We start from the raw sequence: 22,159 nt of genomic DNA, 5'->3' as shown, positions 1-22,159 counted from the left end.
TTCACAGTAATATAGTTAATTGAATGCACTGCATCTGTGTAAGCTTGAAAAGTGCTTTCTACACTGAGATGTGAGATTGGGAGATCCAGTTAGCTTTTGACTAAAAATGCAAATGAGTGGTAACAAGTTAGTATGAGTAGTAGCTAAGTAAGATTAGAAAAGTGATTAGATAGGTTCCTCTATGCTAGGTTTAAAAGGCAGTACTATATATGATAACCTTTAGTTTTTTTATACCAAGTTATGTTTTTAATGTATTTATGTAAATATTTATTTTGTCTATTTTCTAAAATTGCTTAAAAAATTAAATGCTAATCTTATGAGAATGTAAGTGGCAAGTTGGACTGTGTGAACAAATTTGAGTGATGTGTTTGTGCTTCTATTTCAGTATTTGTGATTAAAGTGCTTCTGATGTTTCCTAGGTGCACGTCAACAGACTGAGCTCTGCAATGAATCTCTCATGTTAGAAAAGTTGCCTGCCTGTGGGAAATTCTTTGAAGAGATGATGAAGAAAGTGGACTCAAAAAAGTGGTGCAACCTGACAGAATTTATCATGTAAGAGCTACTTCTGGTTTTAATAGTTCTCCCCTGATGCATATAAAATATTTCTGTTCCAGAAAATAGAAAACCTTCTGTATTTTGTTGCCACTTGCAGAGGGCTAAGCTGTAGCTCTTAAGCCCTGCAGTAAGGACATGTGCACACAGAGACACCCAGCTCTTAACTCAAACAGTGTGCAAAATAATCCATTTTAATGAAAACTAACCAATGGGCTATTTAATACTAGCTGCTATTGTGTTACCTCAGACAGTTGTGTTTAAATTTAATCTGTATTTCTGTGCCTTTTAAGCAAACGTTCCCCAAGTAATTTCTTTTCTGTGAAACCACTAAAGCAATAATGCTTTTAGAATCATGCTGTTCTCTCTCTTGACAGCAATGCAGTTCCCTCCTCTGATTCCCCTTTTTTCAGTTAGATTACACTGTTTCAGAAATTCACCTCGTGTGAAATTGCCCTATCCAAATTTAAAATGATTTGTCCTATTGAACCTGCTGTCATGTGTTTCTTTGCCTGCCAGCTAGCATGGAGAGAGTGAGCACCACCCATTCTGTTTGGATGTCTAAAATACAGCAAGACTGACAGTAACGAGGGTGGCATTATTATTCTCTAATCTCTTTCCTGTTCCGTAGTTACTGGAGATATTTAAACATCTCTCTATAAAGCTGCACACCTCAAATTCTGATCTGGAGACAACTTACAGGGTTTGTGAAATTGGTGGCATTTTTGGATTTGTGGACTATCTGTTTCTTAAGACTATATCTGCTCATGCATAATGCCTGGTTTTCAGAAGCTCTGAGTACACTCTACACCAGCTGAAATCAGAGGAAACTGCAGGTGTTCAGCACTTCAGAAAACAAGACTCGAGTGAACTGGAGCTGGTATGGTACGAGCTAGCCTGAAGCAGAACATCTTCCTGCATTTGAAACTGTGCTGGTGCTGTTTCTGGAGGCTGCTGTGGAGGCAGAGTAGCCCCAAACCAGCTGTCATCACACTTCTTACAGTGTCATTGAGCCCCAGATATGTTCTCGTAGGGTCATTGGTCCTGCTTAGTGTCCTGTCATGTTATGCAAGACTTTAACTAGCTGATCACCAACAGACTCGACAGATAATGCAATGTTGGACTGCAGTGCTGTGTTCCTGCAGTTCCCCATAACTCCCTTAGCACCAACCTGTGTTGAAATGCCCCACCTGTTGATAATGTTTCATAATCTGACAGCATATTTTCAATTTAGATGCTATTCCTTCTTAGTACATTTATTTGCACACTTTGATGACTTTAAAATCTTGGAATCTGTTGAAAGGTAGATTCTTAAATCCTATGGCACTGGAGTGAAAGATGCACTCATGCAGTTCTCTCCAGCTGTGGGGAAGAGCAATAGAGTGTTGGCTCTTCTAAATCAGCTTGAAGAAATTGCAGTCAAATCTGACAGAGAAGTTTGTATATACAAATAAAAAGAAAATCCTTGCAGTGCTGGCACTGCTAAATTTATTTAATAAATATCTGTATGTTATGGGGCAACAAATTTAATTTTATAACTCATCTAGGTACAAGACTTATTTATTTTGAAGGAAACACTGTAATTTTGCTCCATTTATCTTCATTGCAATTGTTTTATAATCACAAGACTTTTTTGCTGATATGTTGTTTGAATTGTTAAATGACTTCAACTAATGGGATTACTTGCAGCAGTGAAAAGTAACTATAGGAGCTTAAATATTAGACTATGCCTTTATTAATGCAGGATAAAAAACAGGCAGCTTTTTGCAAGATTTCTGCTAAAATTCCTTCAATTGTTTACATATTTTGGTGCAAGAATTTTTCAAGGTTTGGTGATGACTGAAATCTCTGAGTTTTCCTGACTTTATTAAAGTTAAGAATCCACCTTGATTTTTTCCTTTCCAGTTGTGCTCACCATTTGGTGTTGTTTTCATTCCCTGTACAAGAAAATTTTTCTGAAGAAGTTGGTCAGTCTGAGGCTTTGCACATTCCCTCAAAAGCAGTAGCAGAAGAATTCAAGGCTCTTACAGAAGAAAAGTCTTTTAAATTTTTACATAATCCTAATTTTCTAAAAAAAACTTTTTTTTTTTTTTAATGTTTCAAGTTCTACTTTAGGAGAGAGTAGCAGGAGGAATTTGTTTTGAAATTTATCTTCTGAATCAAGGATTAATCAAGCATTAGAAGTCTGATTACAAACTTATCATAGGGGTTCATTGTGCTGAAGAAGCTGCAAATGTGCATCTACCTTTAAGATTTTGACTCTTTTGAGAATACACATTGTTATTTGGTGTCATGCATTCTATAAGAAACATATAGAATCGCAGAAAGGCCTGGTTTGGAAGTGACTGTAAAGATCTTTGAATTCCAACCCCCTACTTTGGGCAGGGACACATAGAGGCTAATTTATTCCAGCTTATTGGAGGAGCCCTGAGAGATGGGACAGAAAACACTTCTTACTTTGGAGTAATCTGACAAATTAATGAAAAACTGGTATATCTAGCCACTTAAAATTCAGATGCTTAAACATGGTAGTATTAAGTTTGTGCTGATTTTATATCTAGCCTCCAGCAGTAACAATTAATCAGCCTGGGTCAGACAGTGGGTTAAAACTGTAAGTTTGGTATAAAAGAAACTGTTTCTTCATGCAGTAGTTTCTGCGTGACACTTTTTCTCTCTTTTTAGAAAGAAATCTTTGTAACTTATATTGAAATGTAACAGTTAATGGAAATCTGTTAATCTTCTAAATTCCTTGTTCTATGGAGGAGTTTTAGTTCTTTAGTATAAAGGGATGTCCTTTCGTTATGGGATTGTAAATAGGAATTATCTGTAGTGCTTCAGTTTGGCCAAACATTTGCGAGAGAATTTGCAGTGACTCCAATTTGCTGTAACTTGATTAAACTGTAAGATTTTCTGACATCTCTGACATTCTTAACAAACTCGTGTTCTTTAAAAAGCAGCCTTTTTACTGATTTTGAACAGACGAGGCTTCTGTGTGTGGCAGCTGGTACCACAAACCAATATGAGAGTTTTAGCCTCCTCAGCTGATATTGATCTTGCTGGAAGTGTAAAATGATCACATATAAACAGTAAATTCTCAGGTAAAGCTTTACAGGAGCACTATTTGAAGAAAGTTTCCTTTTTAATTTTTGCATGTTTCTGTGAGGATTTGCAGTGAGTTAGGATAAAAATACTCCTGTTCAAATTGTCCAAAGGTATTTGAAAGCTTAAATACGATGAGGGATCAAAGTGGGATTTAAAAATATTTTAAGTCAGTTGGATGTGGTGGATTTCAGTGGTTCTAGCTTGGACATCAGAATATGAAGGCCAACCACAAACAGCTTACAAGAAAAGTAAAACCTTCAGGCACAGCCAGAGGTGTCCATTGACAGAAGAGAAGGAGTTTGCCTAGTCACAGTTTTGCTGAGGCCTTTAGGTTATTAGGAGAGAGCTCTGAAGACGAAAATACAACGAGGTCGTACATGGCAAGTGAATAAGCAGAGACTAAAATGTGGGTGAAAGCTATATGGGAGTTAAGAAAAGCAAATATACTTTTCATTTGCAAGAAGAATGGAAATTGCAGGAAGGTTTTTATTTTTCATGTGTAATATTTTTGTTATGTCTACTTACAGTAAGTAACAGGTATGTTAATAGTGCTGCATTACATATAATAACTATGTATTATATTTCTGTATTATCTTCTTAATATTTGGCAGCTACAACTGAATGTGTAAAATCAACTACTGTCCACAAGCCAAAATTCATTATTAACAGTCAGACTTTTTTTAGTGTGCTGTGATAAATCCTGGTGTGGGACTACAGTTGAGAGGCCAGGTATGACTAATTCCTGAAGCAAGTGGCCAGATGAAGACGGGAGTGTCCAGAGCTGTCCTGAAAAAAATGTTCCTTATTGTAATTGCTTAGGTTGCTTTCTATTCTTAGCTCATGAAACAGTTTTTCAAATACTTCTAACTGGATCCTGGAAACAATTTAGCTAGAACAAACAGTCTCTAAACAAATCTGTGTGTGTCTCCTAGGCCTAACCCCTATGGAAATGTGGGACTAAAACATACTAAAGATGATTTTCAGTGGCTTGTTAAAGTTTCGGCCTGCTCCCAAGCACCAGTCTTCTCTCTTTTGCATCACCATTTTCCAAATATCTCTGAATATAGTTACCAGCATTTCAGTAATTTTGAGGCCAGAGAGATGGCTCTGGCCATGTCTGCACTGTTGCATAATGCAGGCCACACAATCTGCCCAGTAGTCACTATTGCAAACCCTGTGAGTGAGTATATTATGGAAAGGCATCAACTCTTCATTTGAAAGATTAGTATTGATCCATAACATCTATAAACAGATAATGTCATCTGTTACAGGTGAGGCATCCTCTTATTTCAAGCCAGTACTACTGTTGCAGCACTCATCTCATAAGTGTCTAGGGTTGCATATACTTTGGGACTCCCAGTCAGTCATTCTGTGTTTACCAGCCAAGGAATAGCTGTGGATTTAGAGTCCAAGGGTGAAATAGCAATTTGTGTTTTGGAAGACAGTTCTAGCAAAGTAGTGCATGTAAGACATGTCAGATCTGGATTTTCTGTTTGAGAAAAAGAACTGATTGTAATAAACTTCTGCCTCCAATCTCTGCATTACTTTTTATCTGTTTTCACAGCTCTAGGAGTCCCTAATTTGCTGTGAGGCAGTGGCTGTGACATTGCTTTACAGTACCCAGAAGATGTTAAAAGTCTGATTTTTCTCTTGTTTTAAATTTCAGTTCATAGCAGAGTAGGAGAGGGCTAATTTTTTCTTTAGCTGTATGTCTGAAGCAGATTCACTGCAGATGTGTGTGTGTACCTGATGAAATTTCCTGCTTTGCTGTGTGAATGATCCACGGTCTGTGCCCACTGTAAATAATGAGTCTTTTTTCTGTACAGCCTTAGTGTAGTTTTCCCACAACACTTTGCTTGAAATGTTAATTCTATAGTTTCTGTCCCATTAAAGATGATGAGGCAGTTCACCCATGTTCTTTACAGATGCTGAGGATTTGAAAAAAAGAATTAAGGAAAAAAAATTGTATGACTAAATTTGATGTAATCTGGAAAAGTAATCCTGTTGCTCAATTTTAAAGTCAGTGGGAATTTTGCCTGTTAGAACTGGGCCCAACTAAGCTAATTGTAAAAGGGCCTAGTTTTCAAAGAAACTTAGTAAAATGTTACATGAAAGAAAGCCAGATCACATTGACATGAATGGGAAGGCAAGCACTGGAAGAACTATGTGCAGCCCAAAGTGAAATTACATGCCCACACTTCTGAGTCTTGCAGCTAAGAACCTTTGCTGGCTGAGCGTGTATGTAAGAACCCTTCAAAGTGAGTAATTTTCTTGGTCAGTTATCTGAGTTTTTTCATCTTCCCCATTAACTACTGCAGGAAGCCTGATCTAGACACCAATCAGCATTCAGCTGCTAATGACAAAACTTCTACAGAAGAGGACTGTTCTGTGAAAACCATAGAATTTGCTGAGTGCTTTGGGTTGGAAGGGACCTTAAAGATCATCTGCTTCCAAGCTGTGGACAGGGACATCCTCTGCTAGACCAGGTTGCTCAAAGCCTTGTCCAGTCTGTCCTTGAACACTTCCAGAGATGGAGCATCCATAGCTTTTCTGGGCAATCTGTTCTAGAGAGTAGAGAATTTCTTTCTAATATCTAATCCAAACCTACTTTCTTCCACTTTAAGGGCATTTCCCCTTGTTTTGTCACTACTGTCCCTCTCAGCTCTCTTTAGTCCCCTTTAGGTATTGGAAGGTGCTATAAGGTTCTTCACAAAGCCTCTTCTACAGGCTGAACAACCCTAAATATCTCAGCCTGTCTTCAGAGGAGAGGAGATCCTTTTAATTTTCCTTTTTTAAAATGGGGGTTCTTTCCTCTTTTCCAAAGGGAGCTTCAGTGAACTGGTGTGGCTTCTCAAATGTGAGGATAGTGACTTAGCCATTTCCTCTGCCAGGTCTTTCAGGACCTGCAAATGCCTCTCATCAGGTCCTGTGGACCTTCAGGTTCCTTACATGTTTTTGAACCTGATATTTTCTTACTGCGTGTAGTTCTTCATTCTCCGAATTCCTGCTTTGCCTTTTGCAAGTGGTGGGGTCTGACTGGAGCATTTGCCAGTGAAGACCAGGGCAAAAAAAGTTATTAGAGTACCTCAGCCTTCTCACTTCCTGGGTAAACACCTCTTCAGTTTCCTTCCAGATAGGGTCAGCATATTCCCTAGTATCAAATCTCAATACAAATCCCTAGTGAAAATCTCAGACAAACCACTGGGTTTGTTCTGCAGCTGAGGTGAGCCACTGATACATGTGAGCTGATGTGTTCCCATGGTAATGGTCTCACAATTAGAAAACCGACACCTTTGGTTCATTGTTTTAAATATTTTCAGAAAAGTCTTGCTTCTGGATTTTTGCATGTGATTTTCTCATATGAAAGGTAACCTAGGGCTGCTGGAAACTGGATGCTTAGGTGACCAGCACATACAATTTTAGATCCAGAACAGTACTGATTAAAGGAAGTCCCACCCCTCTGATTTGTGTCAAGAGGGAGCTGTCTGTATTTATGTTGTGGTTGTAGACAGACAAGTACATCAGTTATGGTTTACCTTGGGCAAAGTCACGATAAAAATGCTGCAAATCACAAATGTGCTTGCACAACAGAAGGCCATCTTATTGCATGGTCTCTGGGTAATTTTCTGCAATGTTGTTACCTGAAGTTCTGTATGTGTCTAAAGAGTAATATCTTCTTTTCCCCTGAAGATCTAACTGAGAAGGGGGACCACAATCCCTTATTTAGCCAGCTGTAAGTCCTCCCAGTTTTGTTAGTCCAGATTTTATAGAAGAAAATATTCTTTGTCAGCTCAGTGTTTCTGTGAAGGAAAGTCTAGTAAACCTGCACTTTGTGTGGCCTCATGTCAGTGTAGCTGACACCATTTAGTTTTCAGTGGGGTATAGGAAAAGGACTGGTGTGGTAGATGCCAGCATTTGGTTTTCTTTAGTAGGATTGTTTTTCTTTGAGCTTCTCATACAGATACAGTTGCTGCTTTTTTTGAGCTCTCATTGAAATGATGATGCTGATATTTAATCTTTTTTACCTGTGAATTTCTTTCACATCTTTACATATCAAAACTTGCAGTAGTTTTTTACTAAAAAAGCCATCTAAAAACTCCTAGAGGTCATGGCAGCAGTGGAAAACCAGACTGGTAATTGTTACCCTAAGAACATACTGTTTTCCTTCTGTGACTCATGCCTTTCTTTTCAAAAGCAAAGCAGCTTATAAATCAATTAGGTGTGAGGAAGTAAAACAATGGAAAAGAACATAGTATTTGAGCACTTGTGTTGCCATCATGCTGGTAGCTGACAATAGCAATTTTTCACGGCAGAAATAATACTGCTTGCTATTATTTAAAACATTGGGAATGAAAGAAACCTAAAGTTTATAAAATCTGACAGAGTAGCCAGCTACAGGGCTGTGCTGAGAATGTGTACAGTCATGTGCAGTTTTGGGATCAGCCATCCTAGTTGCTATGAAGTTAATGCAAAGGCACAGTGGGTCCCTTAATAGTGGGGCTATAGTAGAATATCTTCCATAGGATCTGTATTTCAGATCACACTTTCATATGAAATATATTAGCTTTTTTTTTAAATTGAATATGTCCTGATGAAAGTAAATAAAGGGGTTAGTTTGAATTCAGACACCAGGGTTCGACATGAGGCAGGAATACTTCATTCCCTTATGACTGCTTTCTTTCTGATGGATGCAGAGGCTGAAATATGGTTCTTTAGTGCAGTTATCACCTTTACTATAAGGGAGAGGCACAGACATTTTATATAATAGATGATAATTCCAAGTGGGGTACTGGAGATGCTTCGGATACTCATTTCTAATATTTCTCTCTTTAGTGCAGAATTACAGCAATGCATTTCTAAAACTGTGTTTGCTGTGGCCATCTTATATGATGCAGAAGGGTGGTGAAAAACATTAATGATGTTGAATTTTTAGTGAATTACTCTAACCTCTAAGTTGAATTGGTATATTAAGAACACTGGCATTTCTAAATTCTGTGATGACCTGCAGACCACTTTGCTTATAAATGCAAAGCTATCAGTTTGTTCTGCAACATGTTACAGACATACCTATGCTACAAACTACCAAGGCCTCATCAGTTTTTCATCTGATGAGATTTCTTGGGTTTTCATTTTAGACACTGAAAAAATCTTGCTTTTTGCAAACAAAACCTTGCTTTGAAGAGCTCACTTGAAACCGATAAATGGATTTGTTGTAGAGGATTAGGAAAAATTTGCCAATATTTTGGGAGGCTGGTGGATTACATACACTAACTACTAAGAACTCAGATTTGGTGAACTAAAGCTATGTATTTGTTATTTCAATCACAATACATGTTGTTATCATAGTCTACAAAAGCCACCATTCAGGGATACCAGTTCAGTGGAATAGGGAGAAGAGAAAACAGCTGGAATTTGTTATTCGTCATGGGTAACTTTGTTTGTTAAACCATGGGAGACATTGAGTCTTCCATTAAAAAACATCATGCCAGAATAACGTGCTTTTTCCACTATTATCCATCTTTTCAAGGTTTTTAAGAGCTCAAAACGTTCTGTTCTACAATATATCAACAATTTTGCAAATCTTTGTGAAAGTTCTGTTAGTGTGAAAAAAGAGAAAGAGAATTACCTTTTCATTATCAAGAGCTGAAAACTTTTCAGCTTTTAATGTCAGATTTCAGTTTTTCAAGTGTTTTCTCAGCAAGTTTTAACACCTGTTACATGTATTTGTCCTGAGTATTTTTTTTTTCCAAAAAAGGAGTGAAATCTGACAGTTGCCAAGAGGTCACTGATATAAATATAAATATTTTCCTAAAGTTTTGGAAGAGTTTTCAACATTGGTGAAGTTGATGTCACCCCAGTAGCAATATTTTAGCAAGGGTGCTGTGAGTCAAATTGATTTGTACTTAAGCAGATACCCTGGACTAATGGTGATAGCTTACACTCACAAGGTGACATCAGTATGTCAGTGCTCATATTTACAAATGAACTAACAAATAGATAAAGATATAAGAATGTAATAATTGTAAGTCACTTGGAAAAAATAATGTAAGGAATTTAGAGGTGGTGTTAGAAAGCAGTCTGCTGTTAAATCTCAAGACTGTCAGCTGATATGCCCTTCAACACCTTTCATGACCTTTTTGAATTTTATTGTGGTAAGATCAATAATTGAAAACAGTCTTATGGAACTTATTATTAAAGGCTGTATTTTAAAAAATTGCATAAGATTTCTGTGTAAAGTTGCTTGGTGGTAAAACAATATGGTATAACTTGACAGATTGGTATCATTTATGAAATGCATATATAATGGACAGTATATTTTAAGATGCAGTGAAATGAAAATATAAATGTATTATGAAAAGGAAAAGTTAATGCAACTTTTATGGTACTTCTGGTTTGTAAAACAATTTCTACATTCTTGTTTTCTAAATGGATCAACCATGAATATACAATAATGGAGATTAACTCAGCAGAGACAAAAAAGCAGATTTTCTTGCTCCAGGCTACATGTGGTATTATTCATGTGGTTAACTGTTGAAAACACAATAGGTATGAATTAATACTAATATGTTTTGTATTCAGGGTCTTGTTTCAATTACAGATGTTTATTATGTAATAATACCTAAAAAAAAAAAAAGTATTTTATATGGTTAATTGCTAAGGCTCTGGCATTTCTATTTATCTTTACAGAATAGTGTATAATTCAGTGTTGGAAAGTAGTTCCCAGACAAGAAATGCACTTCTGCACTGTTAAACTAATAAGTCACCTTCTTCAGCCTGTTGTGTGATCTGCAAAAGGCAGACACTTTGCTGGTTGCATTGACAAACTTGAAGGCAATGTATGAGATGCCTGTAGTGTTTATAAAAACTAACAGAAATATGGCAGTTTGTAAAATTAAAAGTTTTCTCTAAGATAAGTGCTGAGTACAGAAGGAGTGGAAATCAAAGGTTGTCAAGGCATAATGCATTGATGAACAATTATGAGCACAATTCTTTGCAGCATTCAAGAAACTGATGTTTTGCCTTTCTCTCAGATGTACAAATACCTTTCATACATTTCACTTACTCCTAAAATGTACCATTTCATATTAAGGTATTATTATAAAATAAATATAAAATTCTGGCCTCTAGAATTGTGATCTATGCCTGCCTGTGGGACTGGGATTTACCAGTGAGGTGCTGAATCCAATTTTTATCTTCAGAAAGGCATCTTAAGAAGCACAATGATCTTAAGACGTTCTATATTAACAAAATAATGTACTTGAATAGCAGAAAAGCAGAATTTTCTATATTAGGGTTCTTCTCTAATGGTCTTTATGCTTAATTTTAAATCAATTTCTAATGTTGTTACCGCTCCTCTGATTGTATGGTTAATTTTTCATAAGTTTTGGTATCGTTTGTGAACTGTCCGTGCCTAGATTGCAATTTCACATAATTCATTTATTATGCAAGACTGCAAAAAGGATTTATTCTTTAACTAGTCCAGTAGCTGACATAATCTGAAGCTTAAGATCTGTAATTAGTCAACTGATTTTTGACTCCCATTATTTGTGCTCTGCTTGCAGCAGAACACAACAGCCACTCTCCTCCCAAAGCAAGTGGCTTTTTTAATTACAGGAATTTAAAAAATTTATATAAAACCCATTTTCCATAAATAATCAGGAAAAGTGTACATTCTTTACATGCTCATAAAAGTTATGTGAGGAGAGTTATGAAAAGGATGATAAAAAGTTCAACTTAGTAGCAGATTAATTGTTGGGTTTGAGTGTTTTTTTTAAATTTTTCAACCTGTGGAGATGCTACAGTGGGTGTTTTTCAAAGTGTAAGCCTTATTAACTGATTATTTCTATTTCACAGCTGCATATTATCAGATATTTCTCTCCTTTCCATTTGAAGAAAGAGTGGTCTGGTATTATAAAAGGCTTGTGCTACTTTGGGCTAAGTGGAATCTAATAACAGCTTCCACTCAGCAGGTGACACTTTAATACTCTGTAATATCCTCATAAAAATGGAATATGAAGCAGTTGTTTGTAGATGTAGGCTGGAGTGAAGAAGAAGGGCCCTTCTGTTATTTATTTCCCTGTGAGTTTTTGTCTGTTGGTCAGAAAAATTATTATCTTCATGATTACTGTGTTTTGGGTGGCTGTCTGGAGGCCCAGCTGTGGAGCACCAGTCGGAATTCGAGCCACATTTTCTCTGTTCACCTGTCAGCTTGGTTCATCTAGTTGGAAAGAAAAGCCTTGAGCTCCTGCAATGTGGCATGAGCTCAGAGTAGTTCTGGGCTAGCTACTTTCCTCCTGACTCTGGCTCCTCCTCAGGTGTTGGATGATTGAATTGAAGCTGTCCGAGCATTTAATTTTGGAAGCAGTGGTGGAATGATGGTTTTATCATGGAGTTGTAACATTCTGAGAAGAGTGGAGACAAATAAGCTGTTATTTGTAGCAAACTGTACAAGGTGAAAGAACAAAGTGAGTGATGTATTTGGGAGAAGGCAGACCCACCTCAAGAGGTGATGGTGTCAGTGGCTGACCCAAATGCCTGCAGGCACCAAGAGCACTTGGCACTCGTGCTGCCTGCAGTGAGGGTTGTGCACATCCGTGGTGACTCTGGTGGAAATGCTTTTGGAGAAGGAGTTGAGCTGAGATAGATACAAGGACAGTGTACTGCTTGCACGTCTCTCCATCACTACAGTGGCAGATTTGAGTGTAATGCTCTAGAAGCTTACTTTTTTTCTTTTTTTTTTTTTTTTTTTTGCGAGGCTTTTTTTTGTGCTAGGCAGAGCAGGTGTGGGACTCATCTGTATAAGCTGATCTGGACTCCCTTCCTTGGCAGGGGAATCTTAAAGGAAGCTGTCTTGTGGATTGTGCCCTACAATTATTCCACTGTTTCCACTGGCTGTTTCTAAGCATGCAGAATTTTGATTTGAAATGGAACAGGACCATAAATAGTAGGCATGTGCTTTCAAATGATGTTATTGGCTTTTCAGGGCTCTCATCTCTGTCATGATTGGCCTTTGAAGAAGGATATGCACCAGAAAATGCTAATGGTTTTCTTAATGACACTGAGGGGAGATGCACAGCTGATGGGAAAGAAAAAAATCCAGATCTTAGTCAGATATTGTCTTTGCCCTGTCACTGTGAAGTAATCTGAATTGAATAGAGAAATAGACTATAACAGAGAAAAAGCAGATGTGGTAGCAGACATTGTGCATCTGCCATTTTCAGCACTGAAAAGTGTTCAATGGAGCTCAAATGATGGTCTTATGATTTGGATATGAATTTTGGAATGCTTCCTGCTTCCCTTCACATATTATAGCACAAGGTTTAAAATTTTAGTTGTAAAATTTCAAATATTGACATGCAGAAAAACATGTGATGTGTTTCAATATTTGCCTCCAGGAACATGCTGTCTCCTTTGGAGAAGCCTAAGAAAACAAAGGGCTTTCACTAGTTGACCAACTTGACAAAAACTTTAAAACTTGATCCTTAAGAAGAGGTTTTAAAATTGATTTAAAATTTAAAATTGTGACAGAGCCACAAGCCTGATGTGTTTGACTGTAAGGGGCAGGTATATAATGATTCTATTCATGCTATTAAGGACATCATCAGTGATGGCTACTTATGAGATTCTGTGCTTATAAGAAGTTGGATATGTAAGTGTTAAGTGAAATTTTTTGTGGGATTAGGATTTACTTCACTTACTCTCTTGATTTTTGTCTAATTCAATGAAGTTATGGGATTGGCTTCTGAAGACATGATGCAGTGATGGCATTACTGATGCCATCCCCTCTTACTGGGTGTCCTCCAAAAATGGGCCAAGTGTACAATTTAGAAATCATTAAAATCTAGGTCAGGACTGGTGGAAGGTAAAGTCTGCTTGCCAGTAGAAGTTTCTAGCTAGGTAAAATTCTGGTGCTACTAAATATTTGATTTTAATGGTATAGTATGTGATGTCAGGCTATGTTTCCCATTTGTGTAATGTAGTGGTTTCTGCTCCTCATTAGAGATGACAATTAGGTGTATAAAGTAACTGCTTACATCTACAGTTGCCTTTTATATTTACATTTTCTGGCTGTATCTTTAGGGAATTAACAACAATGTAGTAATAGTTGTGCATTTTTGGGTTTTTAGTTAGGTTCATTCAACCATTTTGTATTTTCCAGACAGCTGTTGAGGTGAAATTAAGGGTGAAGATCTGTAATTACTTCAAAGGATACCAGAATCTGTTTATTATTTTCAACCCAAGTGAGCAAATCTGTCACAGTGCTCATTATTTAGTGACATGAGAGTAAACCGTGCTTTATAATTTTGTCATTAAACCAGTTTTCCCCCTCCCCCATTAATTTCCTTCCTTATGTTTTTGTAGCACGTTATTTTCTTGAGGCTGAATTCTTTTTTGGAGCTGCACAACAGTAGATCTGATCTGATTAGGGAGGTAAAAGTGTGACTGTGAGAATATTCATCTTGGCAGAAGATATGTGATTAAACGATTCGTGAGGCACAGACACAAATCTATTTGGAGAGATGTTGAGTGAGAAAAATCTCAGAAATATTCCACCATATTTATAGGCTCCTAACTCACTATAAAATTAAAGTTATCCTTTTAACATGTAGTGAAACCTCAGGAAATTATCATCTTAAGATTTGGATCCTTATTTGAAGTTCATCCAAGCTGTTACACCCTGAAGTTCTATACAGTCTGGCTGCATCTCTTATAAGAATAGGCTTCTTATTTTTGTGAGGTTTTTTGCTACCTCCTGCCCCCACTTCATCTGGAAATGCTGTAAGAAGAGCCATATCATCATGATATTTCTTGTCAATATTTTTACATTTCATCATTTCGTATTGCAGTCTGGGAGGAGGTTACAAGGATGATAATTCAATTTAATATGTGACTGTGTATAAAGAAATTTTTGATTGAATAATTTAGGGGAAAGCAAATAGTTTTAAAGCATCTTTATTAACATACATCACATGACTTGTAGTGTCCTGGAACAGTGCCTCTAGATTGCTGTCTGGGATTGTAGAGTAGCAGGAGTGAGTGTCCCTGGTGTGTCTATGACCTAGCTTGCATTAAGACTCAATTATGCTAGAGAGATTTTTCATTGTGTTCTGAGTTCTTACTTGACTCAAAATAACAAAAATTACTCACAATGTATTATATGTATCTTGTACTACCCTTCTATAATTATATCAGTAATCATGAAACTGATTTATTTAAAATGGGGTAGAGAAAGTGTGGTTTGGTTTTTAATTCCTGGCCCTCGTCATTAAGTGACTGCAAAATATTCCTGATTGCTTATGTGCTGAGTGTCTCTGTGGTGGACTATCCATGAGTGCTGAAGAAGCAGAAAGATTCTCCTATTGGAACTGACAGTGGGTCTACTGGCTGCAGCTAGAAAATGCCCTCAAATGTTTAAGTAGCAAATATATGGTATTCAGCTTTTTTAGAATTGTTTGGGATTCTTTCAAATAACAACTTTGCATTGGAAAATGCTTATTTGTTAAAACTCTTAATTAAACAATCTATTTGTTTTCTTAGTCTCATGAAAATGTGGAAGAGGGTTTTGTGGGTTTTATGTTTTTGTAAACATCTCTGCAGTTTTCCTGTGCAGGGATATTGAGGAAGAAAGAGGAAGAATTTACCACATTCCTCCCTGGTGATGTGGAAAACTATGGATGAGATTCAAGTCCCACTTAGACTGGGAAGTACCCTGAGTGAGAGGCAACTGTGATGAGATGTAATAAATCCAGCTGTCTATTTAAATAGTATTCATGTTTTAAATAGACATGAAACACTATCCCATTAAGGCAAATGTGTCCACTACCATTCCTCATAATAACCACCTATTGTCCAGGTTCTTGGTTATAGGTAATAGGTTTTCTCATGGATAAAATACTCACAAAATAAATTATTCCACATTTTCAACAAAAAAAAAAAAAAAAAAACAAACCAGTGACACAATTGTTATTATCTGGTTTAGTGGAAAGATGAAGTACAGGAGAAAAAGTGTGTGTGCTCTGAAAATGAAGTATTGTTCAAGAGTATTGAAAATTGTCTTTCATGAAAAATATGTTATAGCTCAGAGATTGCTCTGAAGGGAATTATTTTTTGTATTCTCTGAAGGTATTTTCAATAATATATAAGGAGTTGGTTCCTCAATAGAAACTACAGTTGTCCTGAGTGTATCAGGGTAAAGCACATCTTTATATGAATTTTGCTGCTCAGACTATGCTTAGATTTTGGATTCTTTCTCTTGGACTACTTAGCTGAGTAGAAACTCATATTATTTTTTGGCCTATTTGTTACAAAGCTTGTGACCTGACTCCCAGTGAATATCCTTTTCCTGAGTACTACCTAGGCCCCTTGGAGCTAGCTTGAAAGAGATGAAAATGTGTCTCAGCACAAAGAATAAGAATGTTCCCACTCCCTCTTATAAACTGAGAGGTGAAGGAGCTTGAGCTCCAATGTGCTCTCCAGTTATTCATTCTGGGAATAAGTAGAAACTACCATTTCTTGGTCTTTCCTTTCACAAGTTGTATAACTTTTTTGCACTCCTCTTGAAGTATCTCCAGTCAGAGGCCAGGACATCTTTGTCATAGCCATTTTATTATACAGAGTGAAAAGGTTTCCTGTTCCAGCCTTTACTATCCGAATAAAGAGAATTACATAAGGCATAAAAGAAGTAAGCGTAGGAGAACTGAACTGGAATTAAATATCTATTAACCCCAGTCTCCCTCTTAAAAAAGCCCAACAACTTTGCAGAGCAATTGGTCAGCTACAAAAACATCCATGCTGTAGTAATGAGGATGCAGTTGCTCCCTTCTGAGGCAGTGTTTTGGTTTAATTTGAATTTTTTGATTAATACACTAAATAATGTTATTGTTTTGATTTGTCAATTTAAATATATTTCTTTTCTGTTGTGAGACAGAACTAGGAGTAGAAGTAAGGCAGGCTAAAACTTAAAAGGTTATAAAAAGAAATTTATTAGCTACTCAAAAAAAGGAAAAAAAAACAAATTTAGAATAAGATTTTCAGACTACTTCTTTCTTCCCTCTCCCAACTTTCATAACAACGAAATAAACATACAAAAAACTACTTCAGTTAGTTTCCAACTTAAATAGTCTTTTTTTTCAGTTTACTTCGGAGAGAGAAATTTTCTTTCATCGGGCTATAGGGACTTCTTTACAAGGAGGAAGAAAACAGTCCTCTCGTGGTTTCACTTTCATGATTTGCATCTGCCCGGGAAGAAACTTGCAAAGTCGTGTGACTTTTCTTATCTTCACAGCTTTCCCAAAGCTGTGCTTATGGGCCATGTTGAACTCATGGGGTAGTACTTTTAAGAATGAATTGTTCTAGAGCAAAAGTTCTCTTTATTTCTTTTCTTTCTGTTTATGCTTCATCTTCAGAAATCAGAGATCCCTTTGTTTCCTCGGGGTAAAAGATTGTTAAAACAGGTGCTTCTTGGTCAAATGATTCATTAAATTGAACACTCCAGCTTCCCATGTCTTTTTTCTATGGTTTATAGAAATATTTACTGTAGCATCAGTTCATCCTTGCAACGTACAAAAGGATTTTTTAGCCAACTTTTATAGCATTTTCTCATTTTTTTCCTATCTTAAAAATTAACTCTTGATTCACTGACTTCGGAGTATTTTCTTTTTTCCTTTTTATATGTAAAGGAAAGGTGGAGGTTTGTAAAATTTTAGCTGATCCACAGTTCCATGCAGAGGATCTTTTTTTAAAATATTGACTTTCTGTTGCAGTGCATAAACTCTAAATTACTAAACTACATAAATATTTAAGTGAATTCAGCTTTACTGGTAGACATGCAGTTCTCCTGCAGCTGAGATTTTTGTTTATGTACCTTCTCACTATTGTGAGAGAGTTATAGTGCAGGTAGCTTTTTTTTTCTTTTTTTTTTTTTTTTCATGATAGAAGGTTTTAAGAAAAAATTGTAAGAAATTCCAACTATTATGATAACATTTTTATTCTACTTTGGCTCTTAGGGATTCAGTATGTCACAAGTTTTTTTTATCTGGCCTTTTGGCAACACTTAACCAGCTTTTTCTAACTATCTTGTACTTGCAATCAAAAATCAGCAGGAAATATTTTTGTTCAAAACATTTAACATTTAAGAAAAAAAATTGTCAGAATTCTTGGTATAACACTGAATTTTCTATAGGATTTTAAACACAGAGGAAAAAGAATATTATATCATCACATCTTTGAGCTTAGGGTACTTTTATGCAGAAGTCACCCGGATTTATCATTGATTTTCTTACAGAGGTGGCTGCAACAGCAGCCCTTGATGGCACAAGGGTGCCCATGAGAGCATGGCCCAGAGCAGGCTGGAGCAGAGTCCAGCATTTTGGATTCCTGCCTGGTGCCTGTGCCAGATGGAGCACTGACCTGTCTGGGCAGCTGCATGCTCCTCCATCTCTGCACTGTAGCCTGCTGAACCCTGTAGCCTTGCCTTCAGACCTGTTGCTCTTCAGGTCCCCTGGGATTGTATCTCCCCCATTCAACCAGACATCTCCAGCTCCTAATTTAGTCCAAGGACGTAAAGAATGGATGCCATCAGGTTGCATAGAAGAATGAAACTATTAAAATAGCAAACAGCTGATATTTGTATTTTATTTTTAGCTTATTTCCTGTTGTTTTCCTGTGGTTGCTGATGTCACAAAAGTTTCCTTTCTAGTCGCTTTGCTTAAAATATACATACATTGTGCATATATGCACCTTCATGCCAGAACTTGGTGTTAGATTCTCCAGTGTGTTTGCTTATGAATGAGGCAGTATTGGCTCAAACTCCTTGAGAATGAGAACTGCAAGGAACTTGGAGAAGGCCCTTTCCTTGAGGCTTTTCCTTCTTCTGCAAACACAGTCCTGAGAATTTGGATGCTCAGCAGGCTGTGTTCCCAACCTGTGTGCTTGTAGCATGAGCAAGCAGACATTTTGCCTGACAGACACACAGCAGAGAGTAGAACTTCAGTCTTGGCCCAAACACTGAATGTCTCCACTTCACAGCAAAGTATTGAGTCAACATTAGTCCCCTGCAGGATTTAGTGTCAGAATGAATCAATCATCAGGAGTTACCATGTCTATATGGGCTGTATAGGGAGAGTAGGGTCTTCAAATGCTATAATAGGATGATGTCCCTGGAGGTGTCATGTGGGTTTTTGCTCTCTCCATTCTATTTTTAATTCCCATTTGAAGTGAGTTTGTTGAGTCATGCAGGACTAAAATAAATGCGACAGACAATAATTCAGCTTCCTTATTTCTTGCCCTATTCATGTAATGACCAGACACTCTTCGTCTTCCTAATTTCCCATCTCCTCCCCCATATCCATTCACTTCCTGAATTTCTTTGGCTTATAATAACACCACAAAGCCCATATGATTACTCATTTAGACTTATTGTTTCCTTTTTTTTCCTGAGGGGTAGCCAATTCTCATAAATACAAATTATTCCTGAACAGGTAAATTTTAGCACATGCAGCATTGAAATCACACGTCAGGTATTACAAGGAATTCCTAGTCTTTCATAAGCAAACATGCAATTAGAAATTGTTTATTTATTTATTCCCTGCTGGGCATTTGCTGGAGTTGAAAAGAAGAGGAATTTTGTCAAAAGCTAACTTTCTGTGTGTTTATTTTCCCATTATTTTCTTACTGCATTAGAGTGCAACAGAACCAGAATTTTTACACAGTACTGCATGTTCAGTCCTAATGCCACATAATAATTTTCACTACAACATCATGTCCAGTGGCAGCTGAGGCATGAAATATCCATGCTTTGTTCAAAATGTTCTGTTCTTGGCACATTTGTGTGCATGTTTTTTAAAGAATCTGTAGATGTCTCTAGTGAGGGAGTTCTGTTTGTACTGAAGTGACATTAGGAAGTCCTGGCTTCCTAATGTTGGGATTTGACAATTGTCCATCTGGGATCTCAGAACTTCACGTGTGAAGTCAGTTCTCCTTCTGTGTCACTGGGTAGTGAGTAGCCACAGCTTCCATTAGAGGTCCTTCAGCAGAGTGTCTACATGATAGGCACACTCTTAGAGATGGTACATGGTGCCCCCTGTAGCTTTCTCCGAGTGTAATGTGCATATACATTCTATTTCAACTTCTCTTAATTTTCTTCTTCTCCCAGGTATTACGACAACTTTACCCAGTGCACAGAACGTGAAGCCAACAATGCAAGTTGCTTTTGGCCAAACCCCCTTGCAGAAGGCTTTATCACTGGAATTCATAAACAATTCTTTTCAAACTGTACTTCAGAGAAGGTTCACTGGGAAGATCCACCGGATGAAATTCTCATAACACTGATCTTGATCCCGGTCATGTTGACATGTGCCATGATAACACTGGTAGTATGGTGCAGCAAGAGAAGTGATATCCTGGTGTAAGTTCTTCCTCTGGGCTTTCTTTTTCTTCATTTCTTTACTCCCTAAACACTAAGAGAGGAGGACGAAGAGAGGAACTTGGCATAAAGATTTCATATCTGCTGAAATGGAACCAGTGAGATACTGAGATGCTCCTGTGAAAGAAGAGCTGCGTGCTGCTGCTGCAAGTCACTGCTTCTGTCTTGACCATGAGTGCTGCTGGTGGAAAACTTTACTTCCATTGAGCCTCATCAGCATGGAATTCACAGGCAGCTCCCAGAAACAGGAGAGTTCCCAGGCAAATGGACCCCTTGTCTGCAAAATGGATAAAGTTACTTTTCTATGGGTAAAGCTGGCTGGTAAAGTTTTGCAAAGCTGTATGTCTGTAGTACGGACTGTGGGGGAAGTTGCATTTCTTGAGGTTTTGTGCAGGACACTCGAGGTTTTCATCTGTGATTTGGCAACATCACTGGCAAAAGGAGCTGATTAACTGATTAACCTGGATGTAACCAGGTGGCAGCTTTTCCTAGAAGCTAGTCAAAATCATAATTATCAAAACCGGGAAGTATTGTTCTGGCAAAGAAACAATTTATGTGTCCAGTGACTATCTGAACAGGGAAATTATCATGCAACATTATAAAATAGTTTATAAAATTCCTTTAAGCATGGCTGCTAGGAATTGTATGTCTTACTAACAAACTCTGGGACGATGTACAAGTCTTACTTTACAGAGCTGGAAAATGTGAGAGGAAATTGGTTTATTATAAATATACTAAGGAGTAATGAAGAAATTTTCATATGCCAGACTCTTTATTTTTCCTCTTTTATAATTATTATTCTTGATGACTTGTGTTCACTGTATATTCCCCACACTCACTTCAATTTGTGCAAGTGATATCCTACAAATAAATATAAAGGTGTCATGTTGATTGAGGTGCCTTTCAGATTATTGTACATAAATGATTCTTTGTCCTGTGAAGAGTGTGGGAACTAAAGTATGAACATCAAAACTTGGACTAGAAGTAGAAGGAAAGAGAAAAAATTCAACTCAGAAATCTTATTCTATCAAGTTATGTAATAGTTGAAATAAAGATCATATGCTCAAAACAAAAGAAATTTGTTTTGCAAACCTTCTTTTCACAACATGCCTTCAGTCCAATGCTCTTCTATGACAAATGTGCAGTGTCTGTTACAAGTGACTTTTCATTTTTCTATACCTTATGCACACAAATAAAATACAGTTGAAGGGTCTAGCAATTGTGTTTTATATGTTTTATAGTTAGATTTTCTCCTTTAAGATTCAGGCACTGTGTTTGACACTTAGGTCTGTGAGTATGAAAAGTATTTCCATGCTTGAATCGAATTAGAAGTGCTTAATTTACTAGATTATTTATACATTGTTTATAGAGAAAATAAACAACCCCTGTAAGCTGTACTGGTTTGTTTTCATGTCCTTTCACAAGGGTTGAATGCAACTTGTTTTTTCATTACACTAATGTTGGAATGATTCAATTTCAAAAGTGTTTCCTGTATGGTTTTCCAAAGACTCTTCCTCATTCTCTAGATGCTAGCAGAAATTGCTCTTTGTAAAAAAGAAGAGTGAAATAATGTACTAAGGATTTCGTTTAAATTTTATATTTATCTGTTATTTTCTGTATTAAAATGCTTTGAACCACCACAAGAGTGGTCAGTTAAAAAGCCCATCCCATTCATTTTATCCAAAATATTGTTTGGTTAAGCATTTTGTGTGGCCAAAACCTGTCTTATATTCTGCATAGAGTTTTGTTTTAATCCTCTTTTTACTTAAACTTTAGCAAGTTCAGGACAAGTTTCAAAACTAGTTTGGAAACCACAAAGAAAAATTCTGACTCTTAAAAAGCCACATGAATTTCAACCTAATTGCTGTGTTTGAAGCAAATTCTGGACCATTTTTGACTCATTTGAAATTGTGTTCACCTGATGAACAGGTCGCCTGAGAGATATCAGTCAGCTTAATTTATAAAACAGATTGGCCTGGGTACTAAGTAAAGAAGAAAGCTTGATTGCTTCATACCATTAGATATGTACTATGATCTTTAAAAGAATTCTATATTTAAAATATCTAGTTCCAAGTCTTTAAA

At 36.9% G+C, this 22,159-nt stretch overlaps 1 protein-coding gene across 2 annotated transcripts in view; it reads left to right on the top strand.

Moving 5' to 3' along the window:
• RAMP3 (receptor activity modifying protein 3) overlaps window positions 1-21,474 on the top strand; it is a 40,702-nt gene extending 19,228 nt beyond the window's left edge. For both annotated transcript variants that reach the window (XM_088168184.1, XM_014877332.2), the window contains exons 3-4: window positions 420-552; window positions 19,808-21,474. In XM_088168184.1, the coding sequence (XP_088024310.1) occupies window positions 420-552; window positions 19,808-20,063 (389 nt within the window). In that variant the 3' untranslated portion in view covers window positions 20,064-21,474. The remainder of the gene's footprint in view (window positions 1-419; window positions 553-19,807) is intronic.
• The last annotated feature ends 685 nt before the right edge of the window (window positions 21,475-22,159 follow it).

Source organism: Sturnus vulgaris, chromosome 1, assembly GCF_052056855.1.
Source record: "Sturnus vulgaris isolate bStuVul1 chromosome 1, bStuVul1.hap1, whole genome shotgun sequence".
In the NCBI taxonomy this organism is placed as follows: Eukaryota; Metazoa; Chordata; class Aves; order Passeriformes; family Sturnidae; genus Sturnus; species Sturnus vulgaris.
This window is presented reverse-complemented; position numbering and strand designations above follow the sequence as displayed.